Source organism: Zea mays, chromosome 2, assembly GCF_902167145.1.
Source record: "Zea mays cultivar B73 chromosome 2, Zm-B73-REFERENCE-NAM-5.0, whole genome shotgun sequence".
Taxonomy (NCBI): domain Eukaryota; kingdom Viridiplantae; phylum Streptophyta; class Magnoliopsida; order Poales; family Poaceae; genus Zea; species Zea mays.
In genome coordinates, this window is record NC_050097.1 from 132,359,759 (window position 1) to 132,375,316 (window position 15,558).

Consider the following 15,558-nt stretch of genomic DNA (forward strand, 5'->3'; position numbering starts at 1 on the left):
GTGAAGGAGGACAAGTGATCGAGCGAGCTATAAAAAAGGATAGGTCTCCTTTTCAACTCATACCTTTCTCAGCCCTTTGGCTACGATAAAGTGCAGTATTTGTAGTTTAATATCTGGTATGTGTGCATATGTCCACTTTAATTTTAAATTAAATTTTTTGTGGGAGGGTCCACTTTAATTTTAAAAAAATATTGTGGAGGGTCCATCACACTGGCTTGCCATTGAACCCTCAGGTATCGTACAACTGTTGCAATATATCATTAAATATGATTGGTATACCATCGCAAGGCACGGGCATTATACTAGTAATCAAATAAGTATGAGATCAAGGAAGAGAATGTTGGGTTGATCTCATTTCAACCTTATCCCAAATCCGATTTTCCCACGCCCTAATCGGGGGCGCAACAATTGTAATGGTTACGGCCCCCTTCACCACGTGCTACAGTAAAAGGCGGGCAAGGGGCCGGCACGGGAACCAACATTCCCTAGACCATCTCGTCACCAGATACGCACAAGCAAAACCCTAACCAATCTGTTAGAGCGTGAAGGTGAGGGAGGGCTGTCGTCACCTCTACTGCGATCACGAGATCAGCTACTGCGACCATGAGATCATTGTCACCCTAGGAGGAAAAAGAAGGAAGGACAAATCCATGGCGAGTTCCTCCAACACCAACCCCGAAGGTGCAAATTGTTGTTTATGTTCTAGATCTAGTGATTAGGGTTGTGGGATGATCCTTTTAGATTTATCATAATAAACTGCACAGATGAATAAATTATTCAGAAAGCAACCTAATAAACACCATACCTCTGTCTTAGCAGTTCCTGTCATCCCAGAAAGTTTAGGATAAAGCTTAAACAATGACTGATATGTGATTTGAGCCACAATTACCGAGTCTGCCTGATTAAATTGCAATTAGCATTGCACACCAAAAACTATCATAAACATTCAGAAAATTATAAAAATATTAGTTCCATCAATGTAAAGTGACAATGTGTAAGTTAATACTAACCTGGATTTTTAGGCCTTCTTTTGCTTCTACTGCTTGGTGGATACCATCAGACCATCTTCTCTTGGGTTCAACTCGGCCGGTTAACTGGAAAAGAATTAATACTATCATCCAACCACAGGATTTTCAAAGCACGCAATTGTTATGAACTAATAGGCAATGTGAATTATATTATCAAGAGAGCATAATAGATACTCCCTCCGTCCCAAAATATAATTCGTTTTAGACTAAATATACATTCATTAGTACCTATGAATGTAGTTTGTATATATGTCTACATTCATTCGGATGTGGGCGGGAAAAAAAAGTGGGCTAGAAAGAACTATATTTGGGACGGAGGGAGTATATTCTATATGTCAATCAAAGTTCACAAATGTGAGGAAAATAAATGTTCCGATGTTATGTTACAAAAAAACAGTGCATGTGCTGAAGGGCATTCCGCCAACTTGAAGGGTCACAGATCAGTATGGATGAATGTTATCTTAGTTAGGATGTTAGGTGCACAAAAAATGTCTTCAATACATAAAAAATTCCAAGGCATGATTGATAAAAGCATGATAAATAAATGAGTTAATCAGCAAATGTTACTTTTAGTAAGTCATGAATGGCTTGTTCATGCAAAAACTGATCACGAGCTACTAGTGTGCAAGGGCGTTTTTATTGGCACATCACACAACACATCATCATCAATCAGTATTCGTTATGTTGTGATTGCATGTGTTGTCATAGAAACCTGTAGCTACTATGTTATGGCAAGTAGAGTGTCAGATATGGTTATTAAAACGATGTTTAAACGTCGTTTAAACGATAAAACTATTAAGTTGCATGCACCAACCAGTCCAACCCAAAAGCTTAAGCTAATGAGAGGAGGTAGACAATTCCCCCTCACGTCGAGCCTCTTTTAGGTCTCTGACGTGGAATATAGGAGCGAGCAACAATTATTTTATTTAATTGTGTTAACCAGGATTCGAACTCGAGACCTCTGGCTCCGATACCATGTTAGAGTGGACGCACTTTCTCCGATACCATGTTAGAGTGGACGCACTTTCTCCGATACCATGTTAGAGTGGACGCACTAACCAGTTCAACCCAAAAGCTTAAGCTGATGGGAGAAGGTAGTTTATCCACTTATACACTTCAACACCCCCACTCATGTGCAGCCAGAGAGAAAGATGCAAACGCGGCCAGAGAGAAAGGCGCAAACGTGGAAATAAATGGGTGGAGGCACAAATAAAGCCTCTGCTAGGATTCGAACTCGAGACCTCTGACTTTGATACCATATTAAGTTGCATGCACCAACCAGTCCAACACAAAAGCTTAAGCTAATGAGAGGTGGACAATTCACTTATATTATATTTCAACAAAAATGTTATTAGGGTAGTGGTTATTAGGGTAGTGAAACACTGGAACGTTTTAGAATTCGGTGTAAAACATTGTTTAACGATGTTCAAACATAATGTTTTAGCATTTAAACGCTATTTGTAGTGGAACATCACATTTCGAACGTTTTATCCCTAGCCTTTGAAATTTGGCCCGTCCCAGTCTTAGACATTCAGCCCAAGCCCAACAACCCATCTCTCTCGCTCAAGACACCAGTTGAACGAGCGCAGCGAGTCCAACCGCCGCGGCGCCGCCAGTACACTACTCCAAGTCGTCGTCGCCTGGTGCCCGGCCGCGCTGTTGGCTCAGGCTACTCCACCCTGACTCAAGGACTACCTGACGCACGCGCCACCGGCTTAGGCTGCTCTTCCCTGACGCATGCGCCTGTGTCGATCCACGTCGTCGGCTGGCGTAGTCTGCTGCTCCTCTGGCCTTTGCTGACGACTACTGCTCGTCTAATATTTGTTGCTGCTCCTATGTTGTTGTTGTGGGAAACCCTAACCCCTGAGTGGGGATGGAAATGTATTAAAAGACTCGGTAGTTGGGGCAGTCCCATTACAGAAGGGGTGAGAGGGTAATTACACAAGAAACACCCAAAACCCAAACAGGTACTCTAACACCCCCCCCCCCAATCGCAACTCTATCATGTACAGATGTTGAGACTGGACCGAAAGTCTAGGAATACACTTGACGACAGCCCCTTGGTGAAGATGTCGGCGAACTGCAGCGTTGTGGGGATGCTGAGGACCCGAACGTCACCCGCAGCGACACGCTCCCAGACGAAGTACAGGTCGATCTCCACATGCTTTGTGTGCTGATGCTGCACGGGATTGGTGCAGAGGTAGACGGCGCTGACGTTGTCGCGGTAGACGAGGGTGGCGCGCTGAAGGGGGCTGTGGAGCTCATGGACGGGCTAGCGCATCCAGGAGGCCTCTGCCACACTATTGGCCACAGCGCGATACTCGGCCTCTGTGCTGGAGTGGGAGACGACGGGCTCGACCTAGGAGACGAGGTTGGCGCCCAAGAACACGGCATAGCCGGAGGTGGACCGGCACGTGTCGGGGCAGCCGACCCAATCAGTGTCGGTGTAGACCATAAGCTCCGACGTCGAGGATGGTCGGAGGAGTAGGTGTAGTCGAGGGAGCCGCGGAGGTAGCGCAGGATCCGCTTGAGAGCGGTGAGATGGGGCTCCCGTGGGGTGTGCATATGGAGGCACACTTGCTGGACGGCGTAGGCGATGTCAGGCCGAGAGAAAGTGAGGTACTGGAGCGCTCCTGTCAAGCTCCGGTAAGATGTCGCGTCTGCTACCAGGGGCCCGTCGTCCTCAAAGAGCTTCGCCTGAGTGTCAACAGGCGTGGAGCAGGGCTTGCAGTGGGACATGTCAGCCCGCTCCAGAATGTCGGTGGCGTACTGGCTCTGGTCTAGGAAGAGACCCTGGGGCCGACGTTCGACGGTGATGCCGAGAAAGTGATGGAGAGGCCTCAGGTCCTTCATCGCAAACTCCCGCTGGAGGGCGATGATCGTGCGCTGTAGAAGATCGACGGTGGATGCCGTGAGCACGATGTCGTCGACGTAGAGGAGGAGGTAGACGGTGTCCTCGCCGCGCCGGTAGATGAAGAGTGACGTATCCGACTTGGCCTCGACGAAGCCAATGGAGGTCAAGTAGGAGGCGAAGCGACTGTACCAGGCCAGCGGCGCTTACTTAAGGTCGTAGAGGGAGCGGTTCAGCCGAAAGACCAGATCTGGGTGAGCGGCGTCGACGAAGCCGGTGGGCTGGCTGCAGTAGACAGTCTCTGTCAAAGTGCCATTGTTATGACCAGCCTGGTCTTCCTAATATTATGGAGTAGTTTAGTTGGATAAGTCTCCTAGTATTGTGGAGTAGTCGGTTGGTGCCGTTTATCTCCTAATATTATGGAGTACTTTAGATGGATAAGTCTCCTAGTATTGTGGAGTAGTCGGTTGGCCTTAGACCTATATAATTAGGACTTTGTAATCAAGAGAAGGCAAGCAATAGCAGATATCTTCTGGCAGCTTCCTCACGAGAGCTGGAATCCACATCCCTGTGCGTCGTTCCCTGCGACTACGACGCTCCCACCTCTAGGCCGTAGCCCGGCCTGCTCCTCCCCTCACCCATACTCCCTTCGGCAGATCACTAGTAGGGCTAGAAATCCTATCAGCCATGGAGGAAGGCGTTCTTGGCGTCGAGCTAATGCATCGCCCAGTTCCGTGAGAGGGCGAGGGAGAGGACGGCGCTAACGGTGGCGAACTTGACGACGGGGTTGAAGCTCTCATCAAGTCCACTCCGGGGCGCTAGGTGAAACCCCGAAGGACCCAGCGGGCCTTGTAGCGGTCGAGGGAGCCGTCCGAAGTCAACTTGTGGCGAAAGAGCCACTTGCCGGTGACCACATTGATGTCAGGAGTACGCAGCACCAGGTCCCAGGTGTGGTTGGCCAGCAGGGCCACGTACTCCTCCATGGCCCGACGCCAGTGAGGGTCAGCGAGGGCGGTGCGAACGAAGGAGGGGACCGGGGAGGCGTCTGTTGTAGTGGTCGTATCAACGGCCACGATCAGTCTGTCGACTGGCCAAAGGACACCTGCGGCGCGGCGAGTCAACATCGGGTGGATGTGTCCGGGGTCGCGGTGAATGGCGACCGAGTGGTACACCGACGGCTCAGAGCGAGTCGTCGAGTCGTGGGTGTGGCCGGCTTGCGGCGATGATAGACGACGGCGGGGTCGGGGAATCAAACCATGCTCGTCGAGTGGCCCGGGTCCGTGGGCGTCGAGGGAGGAGCGCTCCCACGGCGGTGGTAGACGAGGGCGGGGTCAGCGAAGCGAGTCTCGCTCGTGGACGGTCCCGGAGTCGGCGAGGCCGCGCGTAGCGCAGGCGCAGGCGACGGGGCTGCACGTGGTGCAAGTAGAAGTGCGAGCAGGGGCATCGAAGCCGCGTGTGGCACAGGCAGGGTCAACGAGGCCGCGCACGAGGATGGTGAAGCTGCGCGAGGCGTGGGCAACGGTGCGAGGCGAGGTGCCTGGGAGGGATGGGTACTCGGATCAGACTCAAAAAGGGAGTCGAGATCGGTGGGTGGGGAGGAGCCAGCAAGGGGAAACACATCTTCGTCGAAGGACGTGACGGGAAATGATGATGCGATTGGAGGTGAGGTCAAGACAGTGATACCCCTTGTGGTCAGGGGAGTAGCCAAGGAAGAGGCAGCGAGTGGAGCGTGGAGACAACTTATGAGGAGCAGTAGCGGAAGTGTTGGGATAGCAGGCACAGCCGAACACGCGGAGGTAGCCATAGGAGGGGTTTGTGCCGTACAGGGCAAAGTGGGGGGTGGGGTGGCTCACCGCCTTCGATGGGAGGCGGTTTAGGAGGTGTGCAGGGCATCTACCTCATAGCTAACAGAGAGAGACGCCTGGAAGAGAAGGCAGCGGATCATATTGGTGGTGGTGTGAATCATGCGCTCGGACCGGCCGTTCTAGGCAGAGGTGTAGGGACACGAGAGACGCAACTGAACGCCACTGGTGAGGAAGAATGACCGGGAGGTGTGGTTGTCAAACTCGCGGCCATTGTCACACTGCAATGCACGGACCGGGCGACGGAACTGGGTGGAGACCCAAACGAAGAAGTGTGTGAGGGTGGTAAAAATGTCGGACTTCAACCGAAGAGGAAAAGTCCAGCCAAAATTACCAAATAGTATTTATATCCAGAAAGACTGAGTACAGGGGAGGTCCAGAGATCACAATGAACCAGGTCAAAAGCCTGCTCCGCCTGAGAAGAAGAGGTAGTAAAAGGGAGACGAGTATGTCGGCCAAGCTGACAAGCATGACAGAGGCCCTCAAAATGTCTCCTACTACAAGAAGAATCTAAACTGCTGGTAAGCTTGGTTATGACGTCAGCTCCTGGGTGGCCGAGACGACGATGCCAAATGGTGGAGGTGGTGGTGGAGACCAGGACGGGAGGTGGAGACGCGCTGACGTCATCTGCAGCCATCTCCACCGACTCCCCTGTTGCGCCCGACCCCAGCATGATAGTGACTTCCACCGCATGATCATGCAGCAGCCCACATCGCTCTTTGTGTGGCTAAGCGCTATGGGCGTCCAGCAGTCCACACGGCTCGCTGCTCTAGAAGCCCGACAGTCTGTCGTCTCTTCCATCATCTACCCACCTAGCTTTCTAAACGGACTGACGGGGTACAACAGCATACGAGCGACCTCCACCATAACACCATTCGCGCCACACTTCCCTCTACCACCGTCGCGCCTCCACCATTGATTCCATCTACTACCATCCCGCCGCCACCCGCCCACCCCCATTGCCGACTCCTACCGCCACCCTCGCCCCTCCTGCATCAATCGTACCACCTCCCACTGCACCCCTACCAATCCACCTCATCCCCTTTCGACACTCTCCATTGCTAGCAAATAATTCTATTTCCTAAACGATGAATCCTTATCGATTGGGACTCTTCTTTTCTAACAAATAATTCTATTTCCTAAAATCCTTTTTCGAATAAACCAAATCAATCTAATTTGTCTGACACGCTACTTGCCATAACATACCAACTGCTCAGTTGCGCAGGATTATGAAAATGAAAGAGCCTCTAAGACAGAATACCAATTCCAAGATGGACTCGATAGCTAATGAACATATACCAGGAAGAGGACTGTTTTTGTCCTGACATTTTACTTCATATTTTTTTGCATGATAGTCCAATACTCCAATGGTATTTTCTCTGCTGTATTGCCAGTTATATGGGACCGCTAAAAGCTAATTGGATAGGATCAGATGATCTACCTTTATTGGTTCCAATTTTTATCTACTTAAAAAAACCATGTTGACAAAATGTATCATCATGGAGAAGAAATCTGGTATCGCAATGAAACATTTATAACTTGCTTTTAGAACATCAATTAATATGCTTCCATGAGCATTTAAAGTGTGATTCAGTAAAGTGCCTATGGGCATGTTTGGTTCAGCTTTTTTCTGACCAGCTTTTCTGAGAATCTGGCTGTGGAGAGAATCTGGCTGTGGGAAGAATCTGAGTATTGTGTGGATTACGTGCGGAGAAAGATGAAGTGGTCCAAAGGGTTCAGGATCTAGAAAGTAACACATTCCTACTATCATGACGATTCGACCGATTTTGTGTTCATGTTGATTTTGGACGGTTTTTATCAAAGCGATTCTTATAGAAGCTGGCTGAAAAGCTGGAGTGTTTGGCGATCTGCAGCAGCTTTTGGTGGCCAGAAGCTGGAAAAATCCCAAACAAACAGGGGCTATGTCCCTTCAAAAAACTCAAATAGGAATATATACAAGTGCATGTGTCTGTACATATGCAAAGCCTCCCCTGCACAAGCTGCTAAGTACAACTAGGAACATATACAAATAAGAACAGCTACTAAGAAACTAATGGCATTCTTTTCAGAAATACTGAACCTCAGGGAGTACCTCATTAATTATAATAGCTTTCCCATCCCTGACAATATACTGGACATCCCTTCGGTAGAACACTTTTGCCTTCAAAGCATTCATCACAAACCTGCAGCATTTGAGAAGTTATGGTTATTCACTAGGCACTTAATGTGCCAACTTGTATTTAAGTTAGTTGTCCCCATTGTGTGATGCTATTATTTATCATTTTGTTTCAGCAGCTAACTGCAAACATGGCAAAGAAGGTGTACAATGATCTGACTTATATGACTCAGAAGAATTGTTTCTTTCTCGAACACGCAGGAGAGCTACGCATCATTATATTAAGAAGGAAAAAAGAGAGTCTACATGACTCGAACAGCCCTTAAAGCATAGTTGTTACGGCGTCCGTTAAGCGCCGCTCAAGCGGTAAGGCATTGATTAGCAGCAAGGCGTCCTTGTCGCCTTAGACTGGAGAGTAAGGCGTCCGCCTTGGCCAATATGGCATCGCCCTGGCGCCTTGAAGACCTGCGGCGGCGACGGCGGGGCACAGGCGGCGGCACGCAGGGAGCAAGCGACCGCGGCACTCAGAGCTCTGGAAGAGTGCGACAGCGGCGTGGGAACAGGAAGAGAAAGAACTGCGGGAGAGGGAGGGAGAAGAACGGCAGCACCGGGGGAGAGGGAGAAAGAGGGGAGCGGCGGCGTGGGGGGCAGAGGACAGAGGAGGGCGGCGGCGCCAGGGGAGAGGGAGAAAGAGAGAGCGGCGGCATGGGGGAGAGGCTTGCTGTGCGGACAGGCTCAGGGTGGTGGCTGAGAAAGGGATATGAGAAGTGTAGGTTAGGTCAAGTAGTGGGCTGGGAAACAGCAGGCCGGTGGCCCATATGTCTTTAACCCCCTTTATTTTTTCTTATCTTTTACATCTCTATTGAATCAGTGAGTCTATTAGTTATGTATTAATTTTTTCCTAATCTTCTAGTGCTACCTATTAATTATGTTGTATTTTAAGTCTTATGTTGAACTTGTATTCCTATTTAGTACTATCATCCCTACCTATTTAAGACTATATTCCTATATATTTCTATATTTATATATAAGGTGTCGCCTCGCCTTACGCCTTACCGCTTAAAAGGTAAAAAGGGGGTCAACCGCTTTACCTCGCCTAACCGCCTTAACAACTATGCCTTAAAGGGCAGACCCCACACTAGGGACGCGCCACACACACTAGAATTCGACCAACACCGAGAAGGAGCATCATGGCCATAAGCTACGGAGCCCTTTGGCCCCTGCCATGCACCAAAGACGAGCCTCATCTTTTACATTGCTCAAGATGATATCCAAACTAGGTGAGGCACAAACACACATATTTCTATGCTTCCAAATCCATCAAGCCACCAAAACCACCAAAGCATTACACAGAAGAACTGTGACATCTGATTCAGTTCGTTGCTTGTGCACATACGTATATTCTATAGCAGAAGTCGTATCCAAAATTGCATTTCAATAGCAAAATTGGCTATTGATAGAGTTGCACACTGGGAAATGATTGTAATCAGACAAAAGGGTACATATCACATAAAAAACAAACAGAGAACAGCACCTTGCCCATGGATCATTCTCATCCCATAGATCATCTGTCCCAAGAATAATCTCAGCATGTGCTACACCGTCCTCTGTCAGATCTATATTATTGCCCTTTAGTTCAACGGTGTAATGCTGCAGGAATAAATTAACACAGATAAACATTTGAAGGAGCCAATATTGGAACTGTGAGCTATTGTAGCATATAGTTTCTAGCAATAACAAAATACTCACAACACCCTCCATAAGAAGTTCTGCGACTTTAGCAGCAATTGGATACCGAACTGCATCTCTATTATCCTAGTTAAATAACACAAAAATAGTGTTGAGTATCTCACATTTCACATGTCAAGAAACTCAATTACTCAAACAACATTGAAAGAATCAGATTCAAGGACCGAGTGATTAAACCTCTCCACTTATTAATAATGGATTCCTTCCCTCATCTATAAGTACTGAGTCCACTTCGTCCACAATAGCAAAATGGAATGGCCTTGGCCTATCAAATCATGCAGTAATAATTAGAAAAGGAGCAAATATAGATATATCTATTTTTGCGAAGTGAGAGTGAACAGTGTCAACTGTACCATCTCATAACTAGTTGTTCTTTGTTTCGAGATAGGTTGTCACGAAGATAGTCAAATCCAAGTTCCTGCAGGGGAAATGCAGCTTTTGAGAACTATGATATAACGAGAATACCAGCTTTCAACATAAAATAACAGACAACCAAGATAAGCAAGTAAAGTCCTCATTGACCGGACTTGTTTTTGTGTTTATCCCAAGTTAGCATTTCACCATAGCAAGTTCATACGAAATTACCACCAGAAAAGGTTGTCCCTCTAAGCTGGATAACAACAAGATTAAAAACAACTGTTTTTTTTACTGAGCATCTTACCGAGTTGTTAGTGTATGTAATGTCACATCTGTAGCTAGCTCTTCTCTCATCTGACTTCATACCCGCCTATGCATATGCCATATATACAAAAGAAGAGCAAAAGATGGTTATATGGTTGCCTGTTCTGCTAATTCAATAATCTACTGTAGCAACATCAGGTGTTTCCGAACTGGCAGAATGTGATCTGTAATGTGAAACACTGTTATTCGAACATAGTTTATAATAATGTATATACCTGAATCAGACCAACAGTAAGACCGAGAAAGCGATGAACACGACCCATCCATTCAGCATCACGCTGTGCCAAATAATCATTTACAGTCACCACTGAAAAAAGGATTGCAGTGCTCAATTGTGAAGGAATAATAGGGAAGACAGACATTGAGAGCTAACTTGAGCAGAGCCTAACACTAGATGTGCAATGCATGTCAAATCATATTTACTTAAGTATTAAGCATGACCATTGATCAACAACCATAGGTTCCATGGTAACTGCAACTGCAATCACTTCAAATTTAATCATGTTTAAACAGTAGTACTGCAATGTTTATACAAGCTTCAATCAATCTATCACCTAAGAGGATCAAAAGCAGTAGAATGGATATGCATAGATCACTCATGTGTATTGCAGAAACAGAATATCACTATGAATTTCAGCAAAATAGAACCATTCCCTCATCATATACAAATCAAACCACTTATCCCACTGATCCAGCTTGGGCTTCTGATCCCACAGATACAGCTTGGCTTGCAAAGACAACCAATTACCAATCACAACCCAAAATTTGCTTGAAAGTTAAGTACATATTCAACAACAATAAGACCAACAAAGCCTTTTAGGCCCAAGTAAGTTGGGGTAGGCAAGAGCTAAAACACAACAAGAGCCACAAGTTAAGATTCCGGCACGTGATATCTATTTTCCATTATTCCTAATTCAGGCTAAATCTTTGGGTATATTCCATCATTTCAGGTTTCCTTTTACGGTCTCTTCCTATATCAATTTCGGCGTTCCCTTGCCGCTTTTCCCATTACTGTCACGCCTTATGATCCCACTACGCATCGGTGTCTCTAAAAATCTCTTTTGGACATGTCCAAACCATCTCAACCGGTGTTGTGTAAGTTTTTCTTCAATTAATGCTATCTCTGGCCTATCATGCATATCATCATTCCAGACTCAATATCTTCTTTTATGGCCGCAAATCCAACACATCATACACATTTCAGCAACATTTATTTGTTGAACATGTTGTATTTTTGTAGGCCAACATTCTATACCATACGACACGGCAGGTTTAATTGTCATCCTATAAAACTTGTCTTTTAGTTACTATGGTACCCTCTTGTCATATAAAATACTAGATACTTGACGCCACTTCATCCATCCTGCTTTAATTATATGGCTAACATCTTCATCAATATCCATGTCTCTATGTAGCATTGATCCTAAATACCGAAAAGGTGTCCTTCCTAGGTACTATGTGATTCCAAACTAACATCACATTCCTCATGTATAGAACAGTAAAAGTGCCGAAGTCATATCTCATATATTTGATTTTAGTTCTACTAAGTCAAACCTTTGGACTCTAGAGTCTCCCACCATAACTCCAGTTTCCTATTCACTCTCGCCTGACTTTCATTAAGGCTGTCTCTAGCAGATTACCCATTATATCTCATATACCATCTCCTATTTCAAACTTCACTCTGTGAACGGTGCAATCTACAGTGCAAAACAATGTTTTGCATGATCTGCTGGAAACAGCCTAACTAACACCATATTATCCACAAAAAACATACACCAAGGGATATCTCCTTTTATGTCCCTTATGACCTCATCCATCACCAAGGCAAAAAAGATAAGGTCTTAAAGTTGACCCTTGATGTAACCCTATTCTAATCATGAAGTTATTTGTATCCCCGTCATTTGTTCGAACACTAGTCACAACATTGTCATACATGTCCTAATGAATCCAATGTATTTCGTTACAACTTTATTTGTCTAAAGCCTACCACATATCATTCCTTGGTATTTTGTCATAAGCCTTCTCCAAGTCAACGAAAACCATGTGTAGGTCCTTCTTCTGCTCCCTGTACTACTCCATAGCTTTTCTTATTAAAAAATGGCTTCCATGGTTGACCTTTCAGGCATGAAACAAAATTGGTTAATAAAGGTCCTCGTTATTTCTCTCAGACAATGCTCGATAACTCTCGCATAGCTTTATAGCGTGGCTCATCAACTTAACTCCCCGATAATTGGTACAACTTTGAATATCTCTCTTATTGTTGTATATCGGTACCAATATACTTCTCCGCTCGTCAAGCATCTTGTTCGGCCAAAAGATATGGTTGAACAACTTGGTTAGCCATACTATAGCTATGTCCCCCAAGCATCTCCATGTCTCAATTGCGATACCATTCTGACCCATCCTCTTACCTCCTTTTATCCTTTTCAATGTTTCTCTAACCTCAAATTTTTGGATCATACATACAAAGCACCTATTGATGTCATCAAAAAAGTCCTCCAACTGAAAGATTGGGTCCACATTCTCCTTATTGAACAATATGTCAAAATACTCTCGCCATCTATGTTTGGTCTCATCCTCCTTCACCAAGAGGTGCTTTTGTTCATCCTTAATGCACTTAACTTGGTTGAAGTCCTTTGACTTCCTCTCATGGACCCTAGCCATCCTATATATATCCTTTTTTTCCTTCCTTCGTACTCCAATGTTGGTAAAGATCATTGTACGCCCTATCCCTTGCCACACTTACAGCCCGCTTTACGGTCTTCTTTGCTATCTTGTACTTCTCTATGGTGTCCACACCCCTATCATGATACAAACGTCTATAGCATTCTTTCTTCTCCTTAATAAATCTTTGAACTTCCTCGTTCCACCACCAAGTATCTTTAGCTTTGCCTCCACTCCCTTTGGTTGCTCCACACACCTTCGACGCCACCTTTTGAATGCAGGTTGTCATCTCTCAAATGTTGTTTGTGCCATCTTCTTCCTTCCAAATGCTCTCTTTGATGGTTGTTTCCTTAAAAACTTCTGGGCTTCTAGCATCTCTCCTTTTCATTTTTTCACTTTGTTCTTACAACCTTAGCTTATTTATCCCTGCTGGCACACTCATGAAAACGAAAGACCGCCACCACAAGCTTGTGTTGAGAGGTAACACATTTCTAGGTATCCCTTGCAATCCAAGCATTCTCGGTTATCCTCTCTTCTTGCGGGGACAAAGTCAATTTGACTAGAGTGTTGGCCACTAGCCCACTACTATAGGTCAGTAAATGGGATTCTCGCTTCCTAAAGAAAGTGTTGGCTATCAGCAGGTCAAAAGCTACAACGAAGTCTAAGACTTCATCTTCCTCTTGATTCCTACTATCATACCTAAAACCTCCATGAACCATCTCAAAACCTGCACTTGTTGTACCTACATGACCATTAAGATCTATAAAAAACTTTTCACTAATACGTATAGCTCTAACCATGCTATCTAAGTCTTCCTAGAAGTCTCTACCACTCTTATCAGGCCTTCTTGAGGGCACAAGTGCTAATTATGTTGAAGACCAAATAAAGTTAAGTTAACTGACTTAGACAAAAAAAACTGAAATGCACAATAGTCCACTATCTTCAGCTGTCCAACTGAACCACTATAAAGGACATATGCGAAGCTAGGAGCATGCATTAAATTGATCATTTTTCAATGCAGACATGCAGTGGAACCACCCAAGTCAGATAGGTTTACAGGACGATTTGAAAGATGAGATTTGATACAGTACCATGAACCCCTTTCCCTGTAAGGGCATTTAGATAAGCCGCAAGTGTGGAAACAAGCGTCTTCCCCTCGCCTGTCTTCATCTCTGCAATGCAGCCGTCATGGAGCACAGCACCGCCAATTATCTGCACCCAAAACTCAGTCTCGAGAACCGACTCGTGCCTTACATCTCAACCGTGCAGCCAAAGCTGTGGGTACCTGGACGTCGAAATGCCGCATCCCAAGCGTCCTCCTAGCCGCCTCACGTACCACAGCAAACGCATCTGGAGTGGACACAGAAACGCATCAGTACATCAGACAACCAACAACCAGAACTCCCGAAAGAAACGGTGCAGCTCAGCAATGGCAGTAACTAGTTAGAGCAGCAGATGTACCGGCCTGGACGTCGGCGAGCGTCTCCCCGCGCGTTAGGCGGCTGCGGAACTCGGCCGTCTTCGCCTTCAACTGCACGCAAACGCGCACATTGTCCACATCAGCCACACCAAACAAAGTAGAACCATTAGCAAACAAGCTGAATGTATGAACCACTAGCTGAGATGGGGAGTGCAGTGCTAGTCCTGCACGCCACCTGTTCCTCAGAGAGCCTCCGAAGCGCCGGCTCGAGCGCGCCGACGGAGTCGACAAGGCGGCGGTAGTCTCGCACCACCCAGGCGTTGAGACTGCACAGGTCCCTCCATGACCCAGCCGACTTGGACGCGGCCGCGGGAGCGGGGGTGGGAGTGGCTGCCGCCGCGCAGAAGAGTGGAGGCGGCTTTTTTGGTCTGAGGATGGGGCTATCTCGTGAGGCAGACTTCGTGCTACACCTGCGGAGGAGACGAGGGGGCGGTGTTGGGGTGGGACTGGAAAGGAAGGAGGCGGAGGGGCTAGACAGAGAGCCGCCGCCGCCGCCGGCCATGGTAGTCGGTCAGTTGGGATGAGAAGAACCGGAAGAGGGTTGGGGAGGATTAGAGATGCAATCGTAAATACTCATCGGGTACTCAGGACAAAAAAAATAACTCTACCGGGTCATCCATATACATTGGTGGGTATGGATTTATCCTCATACTCATACCCACGTAGGTATGGGTTACCCATCGGGTCACCCATCGGGTCACCCATACCCATAAAAATTAAACATCTATCAAAATATTATATTATACAAATATCAAGTATATCCATCTAAATACTATTACAAAATTTCTAGCATCATTTAACCATCCATTCAACACACATTGGGTGAATTACATGGTCATTAAATTGTCGTTAATCCTTGACATAATGGCCTAAAAGGTTATTAAATAGTAAAAAAGATGGATGACTAAATTCTAAGTTCATGCTTGGGCTAAGTTTATATTGGGTATTTTATACCCACGGGTTAACGGGTATGGGTGAAGGTGGAACGTTCTAATACTCATTTACCCATTGGGTGAAATTTTTTGCCCAATAACAGACCCACGGGTAGAATATTTAGTCCACATACATACCCTAATAGAGTAAATATCCATCGGGTATCGGGTTGCGGGTACCCATTGCCATCTCTA

The 15,558-nt window shown here is 46.3% G+C and overlaps 1 protein-coding gene and 1 pseudogene across 2 annotated transcripts in view; one reads left to right on the plus strand and one right to left on the minus strand.

Annotated features, from left to right (window-relative positions):
- The window catches only part of LOC103648919 (protein translocase subunit SECA2, chloroplastic), a 32,260-nt gene extending 17,240 nt beyond the window's left edge, over positions 1-15,020 (minus strand). Inside the window, exons 1-13 of one of the 2 annotated variants that reach the window (XR_004856328.1) lie at positions 14,607-15,019; positions 14,413-14,482; positions 14,237-14,301; positions 14,043-14,163; positions 10,503-10,594; positions 10,268-10,333; positions 9,960-10,024; positions 9,784-9,871; positions 9,607-9,672; positions 9,392-9,507; positions 7,834-7,924; positions 1,011-1,094; positions 806-898 (exon numbers count right to left, since the gene is read on the minus strand). Coding sequence is in view for 1 of the 2 variants with exons in the window: in XM_020548408.1 (XP_020403997.1) it covers positions 806-898; positions 1,011-1,094; positions 7,834-7,924; positions 9,392-9,507; positions 9,607-9,672; positions 9,784-9,871; positions 9,960-10,024; positions 10,268-10,333; positions 10,503-10,594; positions 14,043-14,163; positions 14,237-14,301; positions 14,413-14,482; positions 14,607-14,933 (1,344 nt within the window). In the remaining variant the exon portion in view is untranslated. Of the gene's footprint in view, positions 1-805; positions 899-1,010; positions 1,095-7,833; positions 7,925-9,391; positions 9,508-9,606; positions 9,673-9,783; positions 9,872-9,959; positions 10,025-10,267; positions 10,334-10,502; positions 10,595-14,042; positions 14,164-14,236; positions 14,302-14,412; positions 14,483-14,606 lie in introns of both variants that reach the window. The other variant, XM_020548408.1, reaches the window with a different exon arrangement.
- Positions 60-284, plus strand: LOC111590974 (uncharacterized; annotated as a pseudogene).
- Positions 15,021-15,558: the final 538 nt, after the last annotated feature.